This window comes from Peromyscus californicus, unplaced genomic scaffold, assembly GCF_007827085.1.
Source record: "Peromyscus californicus insignis strain IS unplaced genomic scaffold, ASM782708v3 Scaffold_16__1_contigs__length_79575227, whole genome shotgun sequence".
In the NCBI taxonomy this organism is placed as follows: domain Eukaryota; kingdom Metazoa; phylum Chordata; class Mammalia; order Rodentia; family Cricetidae; genus Peromyscus; species Peromyscus californicus.
Window position 1 is genome coordinate 21,322,819 of NW_026294458.1, and position 18,758 is coordinate 21,341,576.

The 18,758-nt window shown below is 36.1% G+C and overlaps 1 protein-coding gene across 14 annotated transcripts in view; it reads right to left on the reverse strand.

Annotated features, from left to right (window-relative positions):
• Stxbp5l (syntaxin binding protein 5L) overlaps positions 1 to 18,758 on the reverse strand; it is a 239,596-nt gene that overhangs the window by 30,910 nt on the left and 189,928 nt on the right. For 5 of the 14 annotated variants that reach the window (XM_052740647.1, XM_052740642.1, XM_052740652.1 and 2 more), the window contains 3 exons: positions 16,636 to 16,701; positions 8,433 to 8,531; positions 99 to 149 (listed from right to left, as the gene is read on the reverse strand). In XM_052740647.1, coding sequence (XP_052596607.1) covers positions 99 to 149; positions 8,433 to 8,531; positions 16,636 to 16,701 — 216 coding nt within the window. Of the gene's footprint in view, positions 1 to 98; positions 150 to 8,432; positions 8,532 to 16,593; positions 16,702 to 18,758 lie in introns of all 14 variants that reach the window. The other 9 variants (XM_052740654.1, XM_052740649.1, XM_052740655.1 and 6 more) reach the window with 5 other exon arrangements.

The window sequence follows — 18,758 nt, forward strand, 5'->3', positions numbered from 1 at the left end:
TCTAGGAAGATTATGTCATTTATGGATTGGTTGGTCAAAATGTTCTAGCCAAATGAATGTAAGAAAACTTAAAGTTGTTGGCTTGTTGCCTACCGTACCAAGATCAGCCTTAAGATCTGTTGGCAGACTTAACTTTCTTGATCCTTTGACTGAAAAAACAGAAAAAGGAAAAAGGCAGTTGTTAATTATATGAAATAAAAAAGGAGTGTGGAGGGCAGTATGTTTCACAGTATATAGTCAGGTAGCATCCTGAAAATCACATTTACTATGCGTCTATGGGAACAGAAACATTGTTCCAATGTTAGTTGGGTTGCCATTCAGTTGCAAACTTTAAATAGTCAAACAGAAACATGAGAAAAACATTTGCTTTTAAGTAAAAAATTAAGTGAATATTTATATAGTTTATTATACAAGGTATGATTAAGTAATTTCTTAGTAGGAAATTACCAAAAATTAATTTCAGACATATTTAACATATAACATTGCAAACGAATGTATAAACTTACACTGTGCACAACAATACAAGTGAAAACACTAACTTTTATAACTAACTTGATTAAAAATAATCTAATTTAGTTCATTTTCAAATATGCAACTTCAACATCCTAGTTACCAGTATCAGTGTTATTTCATCTACCATGGACAGTATATTGATTAATATCACACATAATAGAATTTTCTTCTTTTGATTTATAAAACAGTGTTGATTGGTTTTTACTTTTATCATTGTTATGCATAATGGAAGTTTATCAAATCATCAGGCTTGGCAGCAATCATCTTTACTCAGCAAATTGTCTTTCTGTACCTTAAATATATTTTTTCTTGTGTTCTGAAATGTTACTTTTTAAGATTTTACTTCAACAATCTAAAGATGTAAGATCCACTCATATTTCACAAGTTACACAAATTTCTATGTGAGGATTTGACCCAGTTTGCTATAGACTCCTGACTATAATAAGTCATGCTATATTACATAAAAGCAAACATCAACTTTGATAAAAGCAGCATGCTTTTGTTCCTGTTGAAAATACATTTGCATATCACTCTATAAAGACTGAGAAGACCCTGGCGGCCGTGGTGCATACCTTTAATCCCAGCATTTGGGAGGCAGAGCCAGGTGGATCTCTGTGAGTTTGAGGCCAGCCTGGTCTACAGAGTGATATTCAGGACAGGTCCCAAAACTACACAGAGAAACCCTGTCTCGAAAAACCAAACAACTGAGAAGAAATAAAATCAGATTTTTAATAATTTGGTATTATAATCACCAACACAAACAGAAGATGTTACTTATATCAAAACATAACAAACAAAACCCCCCACATAATAATGATGATGCAGTATTATGAAAATATCTTACATTCCAATGACTGGAAATTTTGCAGGACCTCACATCCAAAATTAATAATATACCCTAACATCACTTAACACTTAAGGTTGCTACCCTACTATACACCCAGACTGTTTAACCTGCCTTTTAGAGAACAAGGTAACAACCAATCGTATTTGCCTTGGATTTCTCATGTAATCAGCTTCTACAGCCTCAGCTAATGGGTAGTTGTAATCTTAAGTTATGTGCTCTTTCATGCCCTGACCCAGAGTATGTGGTTTTATGCTAATGAATGTGGTTTTATGATAATCCAGAGTATGCATGAGGTTTTGTGATAATCATTTGCTTAAAACAGCAAATACAGACTGAAGGCAGTCATATAAAATGAATATCCATTGTAAGTGATGAAAGTAACATAAAGATGTTGTTTGATAAACAATGATATTCGTAGTACTGTGTAGTGGGTACTTGTTCCACCTATGATCCACAAACAGCCCCTAGGGCATGATCTCGGGACTAGCTTAAACCGAGGGACATGTATGCCTGGCCCTCTTCTCTACCTTGTGGGCTTGGTGGTGGTGCCGACTGACTCAGGTGGCAGGAGCAGTGAGGGACAGGACCTCAGTCTTCCAGCACCTGTGACGATTTGCCAATTCTCTTTAGTGAGTTGTTTTCTCCAATTTATGTTCTAATAAACTCCCTATACCCTCTAAGCAGACTCCCTTGTTTTTTGTTTTTTTGGTTTTTTTTTTCACAATATCTGGGACAATTGGAGTCTGTGACTTAACCCCTTGCAAAATTCTTTTAAAGGTATTTGTAAAGTATCCTTCATTCCTTATCCATGTGATGCTTTCTGTATGGTTCAAAAACTAAGAGCAAAGCTTTTTGCTACAGACAGACATAGACACAGGCAGACACAGATAAACACACACAGCCACACAGAGGCACAGGGGCAGACTCATACAACAGACAGACAAGAGAATGGAAGACACAGGGAGAGCCAAGTAGAGGATTCGAATTCAGGCTTACTCTTGGTTAAATGGCACCAAGGGGAAGTGCTTTCATTTCTGTCCTTAATGTGACACCCACATATTACTGGTTACTTTGAGTTTATTATTAATGCATTCAAATCGATCACATAATGGTACTTCAGAAGAGTTATTTCCTAACTCAGACAGATTGAAGAGGTAAGGAGTTCTCATTTAATCCTTTATATTGTTTCTATCTTGATTTTAAATAGGCTCTTTAACACATCTGCATCCTCCCTTCTCCTTTCTTCCCTCCCTTCTTCCCTCCCTCCCTCCCTGTTTGTCTCTGTCTCTCTCAAAGATTACATTGATTCTTTAAAAAAAGGCTTACAATCCCTGCCAGGTTTAAAAAGTCTAGGATCATACAGCAGAAAAATTACTACAGTGACAGATCCACATTCCCTACTATTCGTTGTTTGGCTTTGCTTGTTTTTCCTACAGGCAGGGCTTGCTCATAAAGTTTAAACTGGCTTCAAACTCACTAAGCATTTGAGGATGACTTTGAAATTATGATTCTCTTGTCTCTACCACCCAATGTTAGGATTATAGAAGTGCATTACATACTTGGTTTATATGGCACTGGAGATGGAATCAAGTCTTCATGCATGCTTGGCAAGCACTCTGCTAACTGAGCCACATCCCCGGCCCCTCTCCCCATCATTCTTCTTACGATACCCCACCACTGATATTCTAGCATTTAACTTTGGCTTTCAGATCTGCCTCCGTGTTTGGGAATCTCAGCTCCTACCCAGCTTACCACCTACCTTCCTGACCCTCTGTGGACTACTTTTCACCAGAAACCTAGGACTATTTTCACCAATCTTGTCCTCAATTGTGCTGCTTGGAAAGGGGAAGAGTGACTAGATGAGGGATTGATGAAGGAATTTCCCTAATAGCAATGCTAATAACAGGCCTCTGCTATTACGCATTCAATATTCTTCAGCTTTCCTGTGAATAAACTACTATTTACCTGTCAAGGTATCTCAGACAATGGGCTGGAGATAGATTACCCTAATGACAGCTAAGCAGATTAGGTGAACACATTCAAGCATCAGAGAATAAGAGGCAAATAATATTAAGAAGTATATTTAGAGTGCTTATTCATACTTAGTGCCTAAAGTGGCTGTGAGTTTTTTTCCAAGCACTTTTAGATCTGACACGTGAGAGCAGGAATCAGTTACTCAAGAGGTGCAAACCGAGACAGCTTGATGATGGCACAGCAGAGTAGATTGGGTTTGAATAAAATGTAATTTATGCAATGTGACCACGTTCATGCAGTTCTATAATTTCTCCCTTTGTATTTCCAATTAAGCTAAAATACACATTCCACTTTCATTTTATAACATCAGCCAAAGATAGAAAATGGAGTTGAATCTTCTCACTACCTGGTAGACTAGCACAGAGGAAGACTCAAGAGCCCTGGTTTAAGGACATGGAGAGCTGTTCAAGCTGATGCCTTCACTATCACATATAGTTCTACAAAATTCTTCCCACTTCATCTGTTTGAGTAATTCTCTGATAAGCTGCTGGAACTGAAATAGAATTTCCTTCTCTTCAAGAATAAACTCTTACAAAAAACATCAGTGGTCTGAGTTTGAAACAATGAAGCATGCGAAACATTCCTCATCTCATATACTGAATTTTAAAACACGGGAAGAGACTCAGGGTAGCAAAAATTTGTATTTTAAGATATTTTACAAATAACTTTGAAGTCCAAATATTGGCAGATCACGTTTTGAGAAACAATGTTATAAACCCTTCATGAATAACAACCAGGTCACTTCCACTTCCACTGCATTATCTGCAGTGCATTTTAATTTTTCATGTAAGAGAAGCCAGGTAGTTCTTAGTTACTAAACTAGCCATATATATATATGTGTGTGTGTGTGTGTGTGTGTGTGTGTGTGTGTGTGTGTGAGAAAGAGAGAAAGAGAGAGAGAGAGAGAGAGAGAGACAGAGAGACAGAGAGAGAGAGAGAGAGAGAGAGAGAGAGAGAGAGAGAGAGAGAGAGAGAGAGAGAGACTTTACTAGATCTTAAAATTAGTTATAATTAGATTTTTTCAAGTTAATATTTTTGGCTCTTTTGATTAAATTTCTTATCTCATAATGTTTGACTAACCATTTTTAAATGAGTGCAATGTATCATTATTATGAGTATTAGAAGTATATAATTCTGACGTTTTTTGGTTTTTGGTTTTTTTTGTACAACAGGCTAGTGCTTTCTAAGACACCAATGTCTTTTTAAGAGTGGCATCACACACTTGGCCCATAATGACTTATTCTCTATTAAAATATGCTAGGTCACATTGTTCGTATTGCACAGTCTCACCCAGAACAGATTCATTTTGGAAGAGCTACTCAACTGGTCTACAGAAAGTCATACAGAAAACAATATGATAGATAACTTAGCTGGGTCAGGAAATAGTGTTTCAACAAGATTACAGTTTGATCTCCTCTCCCTCCCTCTCTCCCAGGAATGAAACTCAGCCTCATGCATGCTAGGTAAGAGCTCAACCCCTGTTACTTATGAGCTATAGAACCAGCTCCATTTGACTTCTTATGACCCTAGTCCTGTTCGGCTCTGGGCAAATTATCAGGAATTTATTGTTATTCTTAATGTGAGGTGGCATACTTTTTGGAAATAAGAACAAAGGCAAGAGAATTCATAGAATTATACACTACAAAGTTAAATTTTATTCTGTTAATTATACCTCAGTACATCTGACATAAGAGAAATAAAATGCCAAGGAAAGCATCCCCACAGTTTACTCAATCCCTACTTACTAAACCATAGCTATCAATTTAGGTTTCATTTTTATTTCATTTGAGACAGTTTCTCATATAGTCCTGCTGGCCTCAATAGCTGAGCATGAGCGTCTATTCGGGATCCTTCCTGTTGTGTTTCCTGAGTGCTGCCATAGCACGCATGCACCCCACACCTAGTCTGTGCTGTGCTGGGGACTGAACTCAGGGATTCATGCATACTATGTAAGCACTCTGTCAACTGAGCTATGTTCTGGCTGATTTACTAAATTTCTTTTAAGTAGAATCGTTATGAGAGAACAATGATGATATAAATAAGTAAAAGGACTTGCTTAAGGCAAAATGTATTTGTAAATTCAGGCTCAAAGGTCACATCAGCAGATTATAAACTTTTGCAAAACTATTATTATTCATGCTTCCTAAATTTAGGTTTAATTTTAATGACAAGGCAAAGAAATCAATTTGAGCTTATCACAGCTTGTGCCAGAAAGAGATAATACACTCAGCCCTTAAATATGAACAGAATTTTAAACATTAAAATATGGTTTTGTTTAGTTGTCTTCATGTGTCTTGATTATAGCACGTCCTTTAATCACCTATAAATGCCCTTTTGCTAATCCTTCCTTCAGTTCAAAGTCAGTGAATAGTGCAATGTGGTTCATCAGAGATCTGTAATGACTTCAAATAAATGTCGGCCATATCCTCCTTTCTTAGCTGAATCAACAACTTTGTTTTTCCGAGACAGGCTTTCTCTGTGTAGTTTTGGAGCCTGTCCTGGATCTCGCTCTGTAGACCAGACTGGCCTCGAACTCACAGAAATCTGCCTGCCTATGCCTCCCTGAGTCCTGGGAGTAAAGGCATGCGCCATCACTGCTCAGCTTGAATCAACAATTTATAAACAGGTTAAACTCCAAATCAAAGTGTTAATGGCTACCACGGCTTTAATGATAATGTATACCATAAAGAAATACGTTATAAGTTTCCAATTCAAGCCTGCTGCTCAGCTGTTTCTTGAACAACTAGACTTTGATTTCTAGTGAAAGATTTTGAATGTGTTATGGCTAAGCCACAGTGAGCATTTGCAAGCCTAGAATGGTCAAAGGGAACTAACTTGCTCCCCTTAGGCCATGGATACTTGCCTTTGTGTTTGTAAAGAGAACCGACATATACTGTGGCTTACCTATGTTCTGGACACAAATTAACCTTTAAAGCTAAGATATTAACTAATGCAGTGATAGAAAGTGCCTGGATAAGGTGACTTTTTCTGATTTCAAAGTCATGCCCTTTAAACTGAGCAGCACGATCTTCTTGACATAGAAAACACTACCTGTATGGTCTAGACATCTTCTAGGAAACATACAAATCTCACACTAATTTAAAATAGTTGTTTTGATGAAAATGTTTGTGATGTTTACCAGTGTATTCACATATTTATTGATTAATTGAGTGGTTGAGTATGGCAATTGAATTTCCCTTGTCCTAACCCACAAACTGAGAAGACCAATACACCAGATATGTATATGGGCAAAGTTAAAAACAGAAACATTTTGAGGTCACCATGCCATGAAATGTCTGTATTCTATACCTGCCCCCCCCAGAAGAGGCTAAGATACAGTGGGCAGAGAGTTATTGCCATTAGAATTTGCCTTGGCATAAAAATATATCTTGCCATAATCTTATATTATACATTATATTTCTATTTAGACAATGTTAGTTAATGAATATCAATTTCATATACTTCTTCATTGAGTATAATACTTCATTTCTGACTAGTTTAATATATATCTCAAATGATAAATTTCCAGAGATGTCTCAGTTTTCAACCTATTTTTTTAAACCTTTTACAATAGGAGGCCAATGATTTATGACCATATAATCTAGGCCAAGTAATCAGAAGCCTGTGTGTGAGTCTTGCTGACCAAGACTTGAGCTAAATTGTTGCTCACAAGGTGGCCTGGAGTGAGTTAAAGAACTTTTGCCCTCAGCAACCTCACAGGGTTGTTGTAAAACTCAAAACAAGCTATCAGGACAAAAAATACCTTATTTGTGCTCAAGTACTATAAAATAGAAATTACAGTTTTTAACAAACAAGTGTAATAATTACATTAATTACATGAACTGTAAAAGTAAAGTAATTTTCAAAATGGGCTTTTCCTAGAACTTAAGTAGTAAATAAACTATTTTCTTCTACTATTTCAAGAAAGGTATATTTCTCAAGTTCTTTTTTAATATTTTTGTTAAATACAGTCTCTTTATAACTCAACTACTTCTTTCTCATTGCTCAGTCATATAGTTTTAATAGTAATTATTTATAAATGTCACATTGGCTTTCTCATTTAATGAATGAACACTAGAGGGAAATAGCTTAGGTAAACTGAAAATTTACCCCTTTCCTTTGAAACATTCTGAACTTTACTTTTCTCACCAGAAAAGGGTATGTAGAAACTACTGTCTATAAAGCTTTCACAACTACTTTTATCTTCCTTGGCTAACTGATCTTACTTGAGATCTATAATATTAGTAACTCTTTAGAGTTACAAATCTGGCCATGTTCACTTTGTAATGAATGACTAACTTAAGAAGGGTATACAGCCTGTGTTTGAGTTTGTTTGGGTCCCAACGAGCAGTTTCGGGTTTTAAGGCCTCTGCATAGTATTGTGATGATGAAACCTGTGAAGGACAATTCTTCAGGAAAACTTTGTGAAGCGGCAATTCTTTAATCGAGTCCTTGTGATCATCAGTGGTTGCTGCTGGTTACAGAAATCAACTCATTGGATTATAAAGGCTAATGGTGATTCTATAATAAAATCTCACTAGTTGGTGGGGGGGGCATTTAAATTTCCTGTTTGTCCTGTCCTTTCTCATAGGCTTCATGAGGTTATTCATCTGTATGGTTTTTAAAAAGTATCAAAATTCTAAGGGCCGGGCGGTGGTGGCGCACGCCTTTAATCCCAGCACTCGGGAGGCAGAGCCAGGTGGATCTCTGTGAGTTCAAGGCCAGCCTGGGCTACCAACCGAGTCCCAGGAAAGGCGCAAAGCTACACAGAGAAACCCTGTCTCGAAAAACGAAAAAAAAAAAAAAAAAAAAAACAAAATTCTAAGGAACATTTCAAGATAAGACAAAAGTCTTAGGAATCTCTACTTTTATAATGTGACATAAGTGTTTCTATTTAAATAAACGCTTCCAGCAACCTGTCTGTATTTGCCATGTTTTGACCTGTGTTTTCAGCACAACAAACCAGAAACAAGTTTTGAACTGTGAAGCAAATTGGGAAGAAACGCGTCTTTCGTTTATTCATAGAAAAGATTTTCACCTTCACCTGGCAAGTGGTGTACTTGATTCCTCTGTCTCACAGCTGGCATTTCATTCCTATAAAAGCCTGGTGCTGCCTCAGGAGTTCTGGTAGCAAGTCCTAAAGGAAGGGAATACAAGACTATTGGCATATAATTTCTCAGCCCAAGTGAACTAAGAATATTTCTTAAAGATCAACTTCCTAATGACTGCACAGAGGTCTGTGTACTGGGCTGGGCTGGGCTGGAGTGTGTGTGCGCATGTGCATGTATGCATGAAGAGATCAGAGGGAGGTGTCAAGTACCTTCCTGGATCACTTTCCTCCTTATATATTGAGGCAGGGCTTCTCACTTGAAGCCAGAGCTTGTTGATGCAGCTACTCTAGCTAGCCAGCCTGTTCCAGGAATCCTCTATCTCTGCCTCTCAAGGACTAGGGTTACAAGCAGACTGCCATACTATCTCACATGTATGTAGGTGCTGGGGAGCTGACCTACAGTACTCACGATTATGTGACAAGGTATTTTTTACTATTTTTATTCATTGAGCATCTTCCCAGCCCAATTTTGTGCCTTTATTTAATATAAATATGATTATGTATATACATACCTATGTATTACATATGTATATATTATAGGAGGGAAAATAAAGTTTCTTTGAAGATGCAGTGGGATATTAGGTACACAAAATTTACCAGAAGAAACACTAAGTCTGGGCCACTGAATCTAGATCAAGCCCAAGCCTGAGAAGATTTACAGTTAGCCACTCTATTTTTGACTATTTTATGATACCACTTCTCTGATATTTTAATAAAGATATGCATAATAAAATAAACATCTGTCACCCTAGCTATCAATGGACTTGGTTGCATATTAAGTTTTTTGTAAACTTTGGGAAATAGGAATTGTAAGGTTGGCGGAAATAATAGAAACAGAAGGAGTCTGGGACCCGATTGAAGCATAGAAGAGGATGCTCTCCTGGGCACACGATTTGAAAAAAGGTCTATATTCTTGAGATGATATAACCCCAAAATTAAAAGTTTGATTAGTTTTCAACTCTTTGTCCTGAGAAGGGGCTGTTTTCTTTAGAAAATTATAGTTCTGTCAGGCAACTGGGGGTAGGACTGAATATTAGGACCCATCCAACCCTCATGGAAGATGAGCTTATACAGGATACAAATTACACAACATTACCTGTTGAGTGCAAACGCATTTCATAGCTTTAAAAAGTATTAATTTTAACATTATTAATTTAATACTTGTTTCTGCAAATGGACTCTAGTTTTATTGTGATGAAGTATGTTTACTTTCTGTTCTTATATTTTCTTCAGTGGATAGCCTAATGTCTAACTGTGGAAACTGAAAATACTGGTTAAAGAGTTTAGTAAATGAATAACTAATATGAGAACAGTATGTTATCTTGAATGCTGAGAACATCAGATTCCAGTTGGCTCACTGGATTCCACAACTCCCAGTCTACTTTCCATTCTTTTTCATTACCTCAAGGACATACTTCATAGTCTGAACCTTCATCTCTGTTATTTGTAGTTTATTAGGGTATAAGAGACTGAGAATAAAGAAAAACTATATAAAATGATTACTGGCTTCCCTTAGTTCTAGCTTATCTTATTTCAATAGACATACATAGGATATTTTCACCTGATTTTAGACGATTTAATTGGGGGAGTCTAAGATCCTCCAATAATATTGTTTGTGAGGAATAACTACTGAGAAAAATATCTAAAATTTTTTCATAGGGAAAATTCTATATCTATCCCATTTAGGAAGATGTACTCAACTGCCATTATTAGCACGGAAGTGATAAATGAATTCCATCATAATACATAATTTTACCTCCAAGAAACAAAACACAGAGGTAGACAAAACTAACTGTCCTGCTTTGAAGCAATCTACTGGATTGCACTGCACGCAAGTCCTTCGAAGTTACCCTAAGAATAGCAGTGCAGTGGAGTTTCCAGAGGTGCCCTAACTCTCATAAAATAATAAACACTACAGGGAGAGGGATACAGGTAGGATGCTCACCAAAACCTTTCAGCAGTTAGCACACATTTTAAGGCCTTATCCCTAAGGTTAGAAACAAGGATGTTACTAACATCACATCTATGCAATACTATAGGGAGGCCTTAGACAACATCTTTCTTTAGAAGAAGAACTAGAAATGCCGTTTTCACTGGGAATGTAATTAAATATGTAGATAATCTAAAAGAATGTATGAACTATTAGAATCTGTAAATTTAACAAGTTTTTGGATGCAAATGTAATTTGTACATATTATGTTTTTGTATTCTAGTCACAAATGTCTAGAAAATTAAATGACATTTATAATAATTGAAAAATCAAATACAAAAGAAATCTAATGAAAGATGAACAACACTTCTACAATGAAAATTAAAAATCATTACTGAGTTAAAAAACCTACATACAAATGTGTAATACAAAGGGGAAATTCAATATTATTAGACATGTAAATTATACCTGATTGATCTATAACTAGTGGAATTGTAATAACAATGTAAACATGCTTATATGTTATAATAAATTATTCCCCAAAGTTAAAAAAAATTAGAATATATAAAACAATCCTGAAAAGGGACCAAAAATTTGGAGAAACTGTCATCAGTATTTATGAAGCTATATTAATTAAAACAGTATGGTCTGAAAAAGTTGTATACATTATATTTAGAATGAAAGATAAAGCCTATACACACACACACACACACACACACACACACACACACACACACACGCACGCACGCACACATGCACCACAACATAAAGATCACTGATTTACAGGAAAACCTCCACTTCTATGCAGTGAAGGAAAGGGTAGTTTCCAAATATATCTCACTTATCAATTGAATAGCTAAACAGCTTCTTCCTCATATTATATACAGAACAAATTCCATATGGAAATTAAAAGTGGAATATAAAACAATAAGCTTCTAGATGATAGTATTAAAAGTTGCTTCATGCTCATAGAGTGGGCAAAGATTTTCTTTAAACAAAAACTCATAAAGTACTCCAATAAAATAAAACATTGTCAAGTTGAATTATATTAGAACCAGCATTGACTTTAAGTTAAAGGAAAAACAACAGAGAAGGAATAAGATATTTTGTACCATATACATGCATCAAAAGACATCTGTCCAGCACTACACAAACACATAAGAAATTAATAAAAAAAATGTAGAAAAGAATTAAATGTCTTATAAAAGAGGATAAATAGTAGGTACATTTTCAAAATCAACAGACATTAGAGACGTGCAATCCAATTTATGCCTACAATGAAATAATACTATATATACTTCAAAATGACTATAATTTTAAAAATTAACTGCCTTTAACAATGAATATCAGGAAGTATATGAAAGAATGGACACTTTGAGCACTTTAAGGGGAAGTAAATTGGTACAACTACTTTAGAAAATTCTTTGGTAGTATATTTGCTAAATCTGTACATTTGCATAATTGACATTCCCCCAGTTCTACTTCTAGACCTATATGCAACAGAAATGAGTCAACATTTGCATTAAAAAGGTAGAAGATAGTCATATCGGCTCATTTATATAAGCCTCAAAGCACCAAATGTTCTGTAACATTAAATTGAGGCATGTTTATATAATGAGATATTACATAGCAAAAATATCATTCTGTAATTGAGATGGATGCACCCATAGAGGGGGGAGGGAGAAAGAGAGGTGAGGGAGAGGACAGATAAACAAGAAAAGTAAATATCATATGATTTCATTCATATCAAAGTACCACAATTCTGATTTATGTTAATAAACACATACAAGTCATAATACACAGAAATAGGAGAACAGTAGATGCTGTTGTGGAGGTCAGGGTAATGTTATACATGTTCTGTTTCCAACTGGGAGTTTTACATGGTATATTTATTTGTTAAATGAATCTGGCTGAGATTTTTAAGATGTATGCACTGTAAAGCTTATGTACTATAATCCAGAAAAATGTTTAGCCAGAAGAGTTAGGGGTAAGGTATTCCAAAATATTTGAAATTAGAAAAACACGAGTTATGGTATTGATGGTAAAACTTAGGTAAAGAACATAATATGTAAAGTAAAAAATACCACTGATTGCTAAAAGTTATACTTTAAATGTGGATATGCTTTCCAAATATCAGCATACAAAATATGACATAGTAAGTAAAAAATACTCTGAGAAATAAAAATGGCAAGTAGAAAGAAAAACAACAAATATATTGCCATTTTTAATTTACTGATTTTCAGTTCTTGGCAGGTAAAGCAAGCAGAACATAAATAGGAACACAAGAAATAAAGTAATACTGCTACCCAATGCTATAAATTCGCTTAAAGTAACTCGGGTCAAAAGCAAAAGCAAAAGCAAACAGAAAACTCTCACTCCATTCAGGGAAGCAGGTACATTACCTGAAATTTTGACCTCTTCCTCCTCTCCCCCAAGTCCAATCCCCAGCCTTACCCCCAGCCCTTCAGTGGAGCTCCTCTCGTCTCTGACACCATCTCCAGCGGATCACACAAATCTTCCCCTCAACTTCTGTCCACAGACTCATTGCTTTATCCTAGCCCCAACTCCAGCAGGCATCCCCCGAGGAGAACCCCCAGTCACTCCTGCCAGCTAAGCAGGTAGGCTAACAGCAGATCTTTCACCTCTCCATTCCTCCAAATCCAGCCCTCCAGTCTCATCTCCAGCTCTGTAGCAGACCGCCTACTGTGGCATCTCTCCAACCTCTGTCCTCATTCCTAGGGGACTAAGCAGATACGGGTGGAAGACCCTGCTTTCCTCCCTTCTTTCGACCCCCTCAGCTCCCTTCCTAGCCCAACCCCATTCCTAAGTGTCAGCTCTCAATACCTAGAAACACATGTTACCTGGAACCTCCAGTGGCCATACCTAGCAGGGTCCTGGAAGGATTTTCTACCAGGCAACACACAGCTACCACACTTTCCTAAGAACCAGAGAGGGCAACAGAAACTGAGGAACAAAACACTCACTCCACAAAGACAAAACTAGATATCATCACCCAGAATTACAGTTTTCCCAAACCCAGATGTCTAAATGTCAGTGTAAAAACACCATCACTAACAGCCAGGACAATATGTCTCCACTAAAGCCCAACAATCCTACTACAGCAGGCCCTGACTATTACAGCATTGCTGAAGCATGAGATGAAGATCTTAAAACAGCCTATGTAAATATGATAGAGGTCCTTAGAGAGGAAATGAATAAATCTCTTGAAAAATCTAAGAAAACATAAATGAACAGTGGGAGGAAATTAATCAAACAGTTCAAGATCTAAAAGTACAGAGAGAATAAATAAAGTAAAATAAAAGTGAGGGAGATCTGGAAATGAAATATTTGAGAATGTGAACAGGAACCTTAGAGACAAGCCTCAACAACAGAATTCAAGAGATTGAAGAGAGAATCTCAGACTCTGAAGACATGATAGAAGAAATAGATAGCTCAAGCAAAGAAAATGCTAAATCTAAAAAAAACTGGAACAGAACCTCTAGAAAATCTGGGACACTATGAAAAGACCAAATCTAAGAGTTATAGGAATAGAGGAAGGAGAAGAAACTTAGGTCAAAGGCACAGAAAGTATTTTTCACAAAATCATAGAAGAAAATTTCCCTCACCTAAAGAAGGAGATGCTTATCAAGGTACAAGAACCATACAGAACACCAAGTAGACTGAAACAGAAGGGAAATTCCCCATCACATAATTAAAACACTAAACATATAGAACAAAGAAAGAGTATTAAAAGCTGCAAAGAAAAAAGAACAAGTCATATATGAAGACAGCTATATTCAAATAACATCTGACTTCTCAGTGGAGACTCTAAAACCTAGAAGAGCCTGGACAGATGTTCTACAGACTAAGAGAACATAGATGGCAGCCAGCAAAACATTCAATCACAATAGATGGAGAAAATGAGACATTCCAAGATAAACCAAATTTAAACAATATAGATCTACAAATTCAGCCCTACAAAAGGCACTAGAAGGAAAATTCAAACCTAAATAGGTTAACTACACCCAAGAAAACACAAGGAATAAATAATCCCAGACCAGCAAATCTAGAGGGTAAACACATACACACCACCGCCGCCACCGCCGCCACCACCACCACCACCACCACTGCTGCCACCACTACAACAATAAAATAACAGGAATTAACAAATACTTCTCATTGATATCTCTCAACATCAATGGTCTAAATTCCTCAATAATAAGGCACAGACTAACAGATAAGAAAACTGTAAGTCGATGCAAGCAAAATTATAGTAAACTACGTAAAACAAGGAGCTAAAATGAATGTCTTTTTTTGTTTATTTTCAAACAAAAATAGTCTAGAAAAATAAATAAAAAATAACAGTAATATTCAGCTTTTCAGGAGGATGGAAATATGTGAGGACAGAATGGAAGGGAGAGTTCAATGTTTATTATTCAAATTTAAAGTTAGGTTGGTGCAACAATTGGATATAGGACAATGAATTATATGAAAGATTTTTAGCTATAAGAAAATATGACAAAGTAATATTTTAAGGAAGTTAATTCTGCAACATGATATGGAGGGAGTTTAAAAGGCAAAAACATTTGCCAGAACATTTTTGTGTTACTCTAGGTACGAGGCAATGATTTCCTAAATCACGAGGGTGCCAAAGAGGATGCAAAAAGAAGGGTGCATTTAGGCAATCAAAATAAAATCACCATGGTGCCGGGGAGACAGTCAGTGGTTAAGAGTACTGCTCTTGCAGAGGAACCAGTTTTGGTTCCCAGCATACACGTGACTAGTCACAACCACTTGTTTATATTTGCAATATCAGATCTGATGCCTTTGTCTGGCATCTGCAAGCTCCTGCACATATGTGGTACACATATTTTTGTAGGCTTACACATATACAAATAAAATTATCTTTAAAAAAAGCAATAAAATAAGAATGGAAAGATCTTATTAAAAGAAAACTTCACATAGGACGCAATAGGTTCTACATAGGCTAGACGCCTGTAGAGCAAGGAAAAAGAATCAGCAACTTGTAAAAGGTATACAGCAAATTGAAGAAATGCTGCAATAATTTTTAAAATCCAGATACATGCTTTAAAAAGCATTATTAGCCGGGCGGTGGTGGCGCACGCCTTTAATCCCAGCACTCGGGAGGCAGAGGCCGGCGGATCTCTGTGAGTTCGAGGCCAGCCTGGGCTACCAAGTGAGTTCCAGGAAAGGCGCAAAGCTACACAGAGAAACCCTGTCTCGAAAAACCAAAAAAAAAAAAAAAAGCATTATTAAATTTTAATAATTCCATACACAATAAATAATGTAACTAAAAAGTAATGTAAATAAAAGTAATGATATCTTTTGCTATTCTGAGAAAAATAGTATTTTATAGTGTTAGGGCCCAAACCCAGGGCCTTGTACATGCTAGGCAAGCACTCTACCATTTAGCTACACATCAATCACGTCTTTTGAAATATGATAGGAATGGATCTATCCACTATCAAAGATACACATGATAATTAAGTGCTAAAATTTTATCCATTGTCATATACTCATTATAGAAAATTCAGAATAAACAGATGTTTTAAAAATAATTTTCAATTTTTTTGAGATAATATATAATCAGATTTAAAAAAATATGCAACCACTCAGAATCATATCATGCAAAGATATTTATTAATTTATTTATATGCTTTAAAGATTTATCTCTAGGAATCTCTTTCCTCAAAGTGTTACATGTACTTTTAGTGGGCTCACATTTTATTTTGAAAATGTTTTATTTCCTGCCATATTAGATTTCATTTTAATTTATCATTAAATAAGCATGTCATGAATAGTGGCCCAGGTGCATGCTATAATTTTTTTCTGCACCTAAAATTTAAATTTCTCACAAATTTAACTATACCAATAGATGACAAAGCTTTGTATCTATTACCCATTTTTATTTGACACATTTTTAGGCACTCTTGCCACATGTGAAAAATTATCTTTCTTTAAGAAATATTTTAAAATATTATATTCATACTTCTGATCTTATTTTTATTTTGGACCAAGAATATTCTAAAAGACATTCATTTGTACTTATTTTGGAAACAAAGCTACTTATGACTAAATTTCAGAAACTGAATTAACTACTAATTTGAAAAGAATTATGAAAATATATCAATAGCTTACTATAGTAATCACCAGAAGCTTGAACAACACCACTCTGTTTACCTGAGGTGGGAGACTTGCATCGCTCTAGTTCCAGAGGAACTGGACTATCGTTCAGCTCTGTTAAGCCTGGAAATGTAATAGAGGGGGAGAGGGAGAGAGAAAAAAGATAAATTTTGCTGACACTTCATAGGCAATTCTTATTTATAGGTAATTGCTTCAAGCTTTTTTAACTTGTGAAAACTACTTTACCATACCCATCTTATGTAAATTAATTTGAAAAACCTGTGATACAGGAATAAATAAATGACAACTTACTGATACAAAGAGTAATTAAACATGGATGGTGTAAAGATAAGTCTTTATTATTTACACTTAACTACTTTAATAAATAACCAAATTCCTTAGCAAATATACCAAGAAGAATAGGAAATAGAAAGTGCTTTAAAAAGACATAATACAATCTTCTACTTCAGGAGGTATTGATTTTAAAAAGATCTTTTAAGAGATACTACAGATTTAAAATTTTTATAATTGTTTTTAGTATTTTCTATATAAAAGTGATTTGTTCAATGTCATCAAGGTACAATAAACACTACATCATTCTCTTATTTCTAGTATTTCTTACTTTCTATTTTATCACTTTCTGGATAATACAAGGATAAAGCAGGACAGATTAATATATATTTTGTGGTTCTCAAAATCTGCAACTCTGTATTCCTAAAACATTCATAAAATACCATTCATCATAGTTTCCTATTCTTGATGGATAACCTTATGTAATTTTTCATTTGTTTATAACTATTCAGTTTGCACTTATCTATGTCTCTATACCCAGAAATATTTGAGAGGTATTGTGAATGATGAAATTTGTCTTTGTTCCTATTCTTCCCTATCACCTTTTCATTATGCAATTTATGTAACAAATGCCAGAAGTGCTACTGTGGTCTTTGTTTTATGGGAGGAATGTGGAAGATTTTGGAATTTGAGCTGGAAAAGGAACTGAAGGCTGTAAGTGGAGCTTAAGGGGCTGTCCTAGTAGGAACTTCGAAGACAGGAGTGGTGAGAGAAACATGGACAATGGAGGTCAAGCTCATGAGAAACAAGGACTCAATCAAGAATGGGTCCAGGGGCATTTGTGGGATTTTGATCAAAGAATTGGATACACTCTGCCCATGTCCTGAGAATTTGCATGAAGCAGCTTCAAAAAGCAACAGATGAATTCTTTGGGTAGAGGAGATTTTATGACAATATAACATTCAGTTTGTGCCATTTGTTATGAATGACTGCACTTGCACACGTCTACAATGAAAAAGAACAAGTGGGGCAAAACGATATAAAAACTGAAGTTTGGCGAGGAAAGAACACTAGGACGTTGCTAAAGGGACTAGTGTCATTAAAGAAAAGCCACCTGCTCTGCGCTGCAACACCAGGAAAGAGATGCTGAGGGTAAGAGCTCATCCACTAAAGGCTCCAACTCATGACAGGAGAGAGTGCAAGGGATTTCCCACTCCTGGAAGGTCAGACCCTGGAGCAGTGGTTCTCAACCTGTGGGTCGCAACCTCTTTGGAGGTTAAGCAACCCTTTCACAAGGGCACATATTAGACGTTCTGCATATAAGATATTTACATTATGGGTCATAACAGTAGCGAACTACAGTGAGAAAGTAGCAATGAAAACAATTTTATGATTGGGGGTCACTACAACATAATGAACTGTATAAAAAGGGTCACAGCATTAGGAAGATTGAGAACCACTTCCCTAGAGGGTTTTTTTTTTGTTTTGTTTCATTTTGTTTTTTAACTTTGGCATGCAGAGGCTATTGTAACTGTGTTCCAAAGGGACCATACTCTTATTTTAGCTGGAAGCAGAACTTGGCAGTGTTATCCATGTGGTACTGGTTTTGGGGGCATGAGAGATACAAGATTGAGGGGATCATCAATTCATCTTCTATGGTTTCAGCCATGGAGGCTGGGCAATGTGTGGCAGGGTTGGAGTACCTACATGAAGGCCTTCAGGAGCCATTGTGTGAGGCTGTGAAGATGAAACCTGAGTTATGATGATGGAGTGGTGGAGACCTAAAGATGTTGGATATACCAGAGCCAAGGAACACCTGCCAAGGAGGGCTGCATACAGGAAGTACAAACTGCCCTGGAGAGAGATCATACTGCAGGAAGCACATAGGG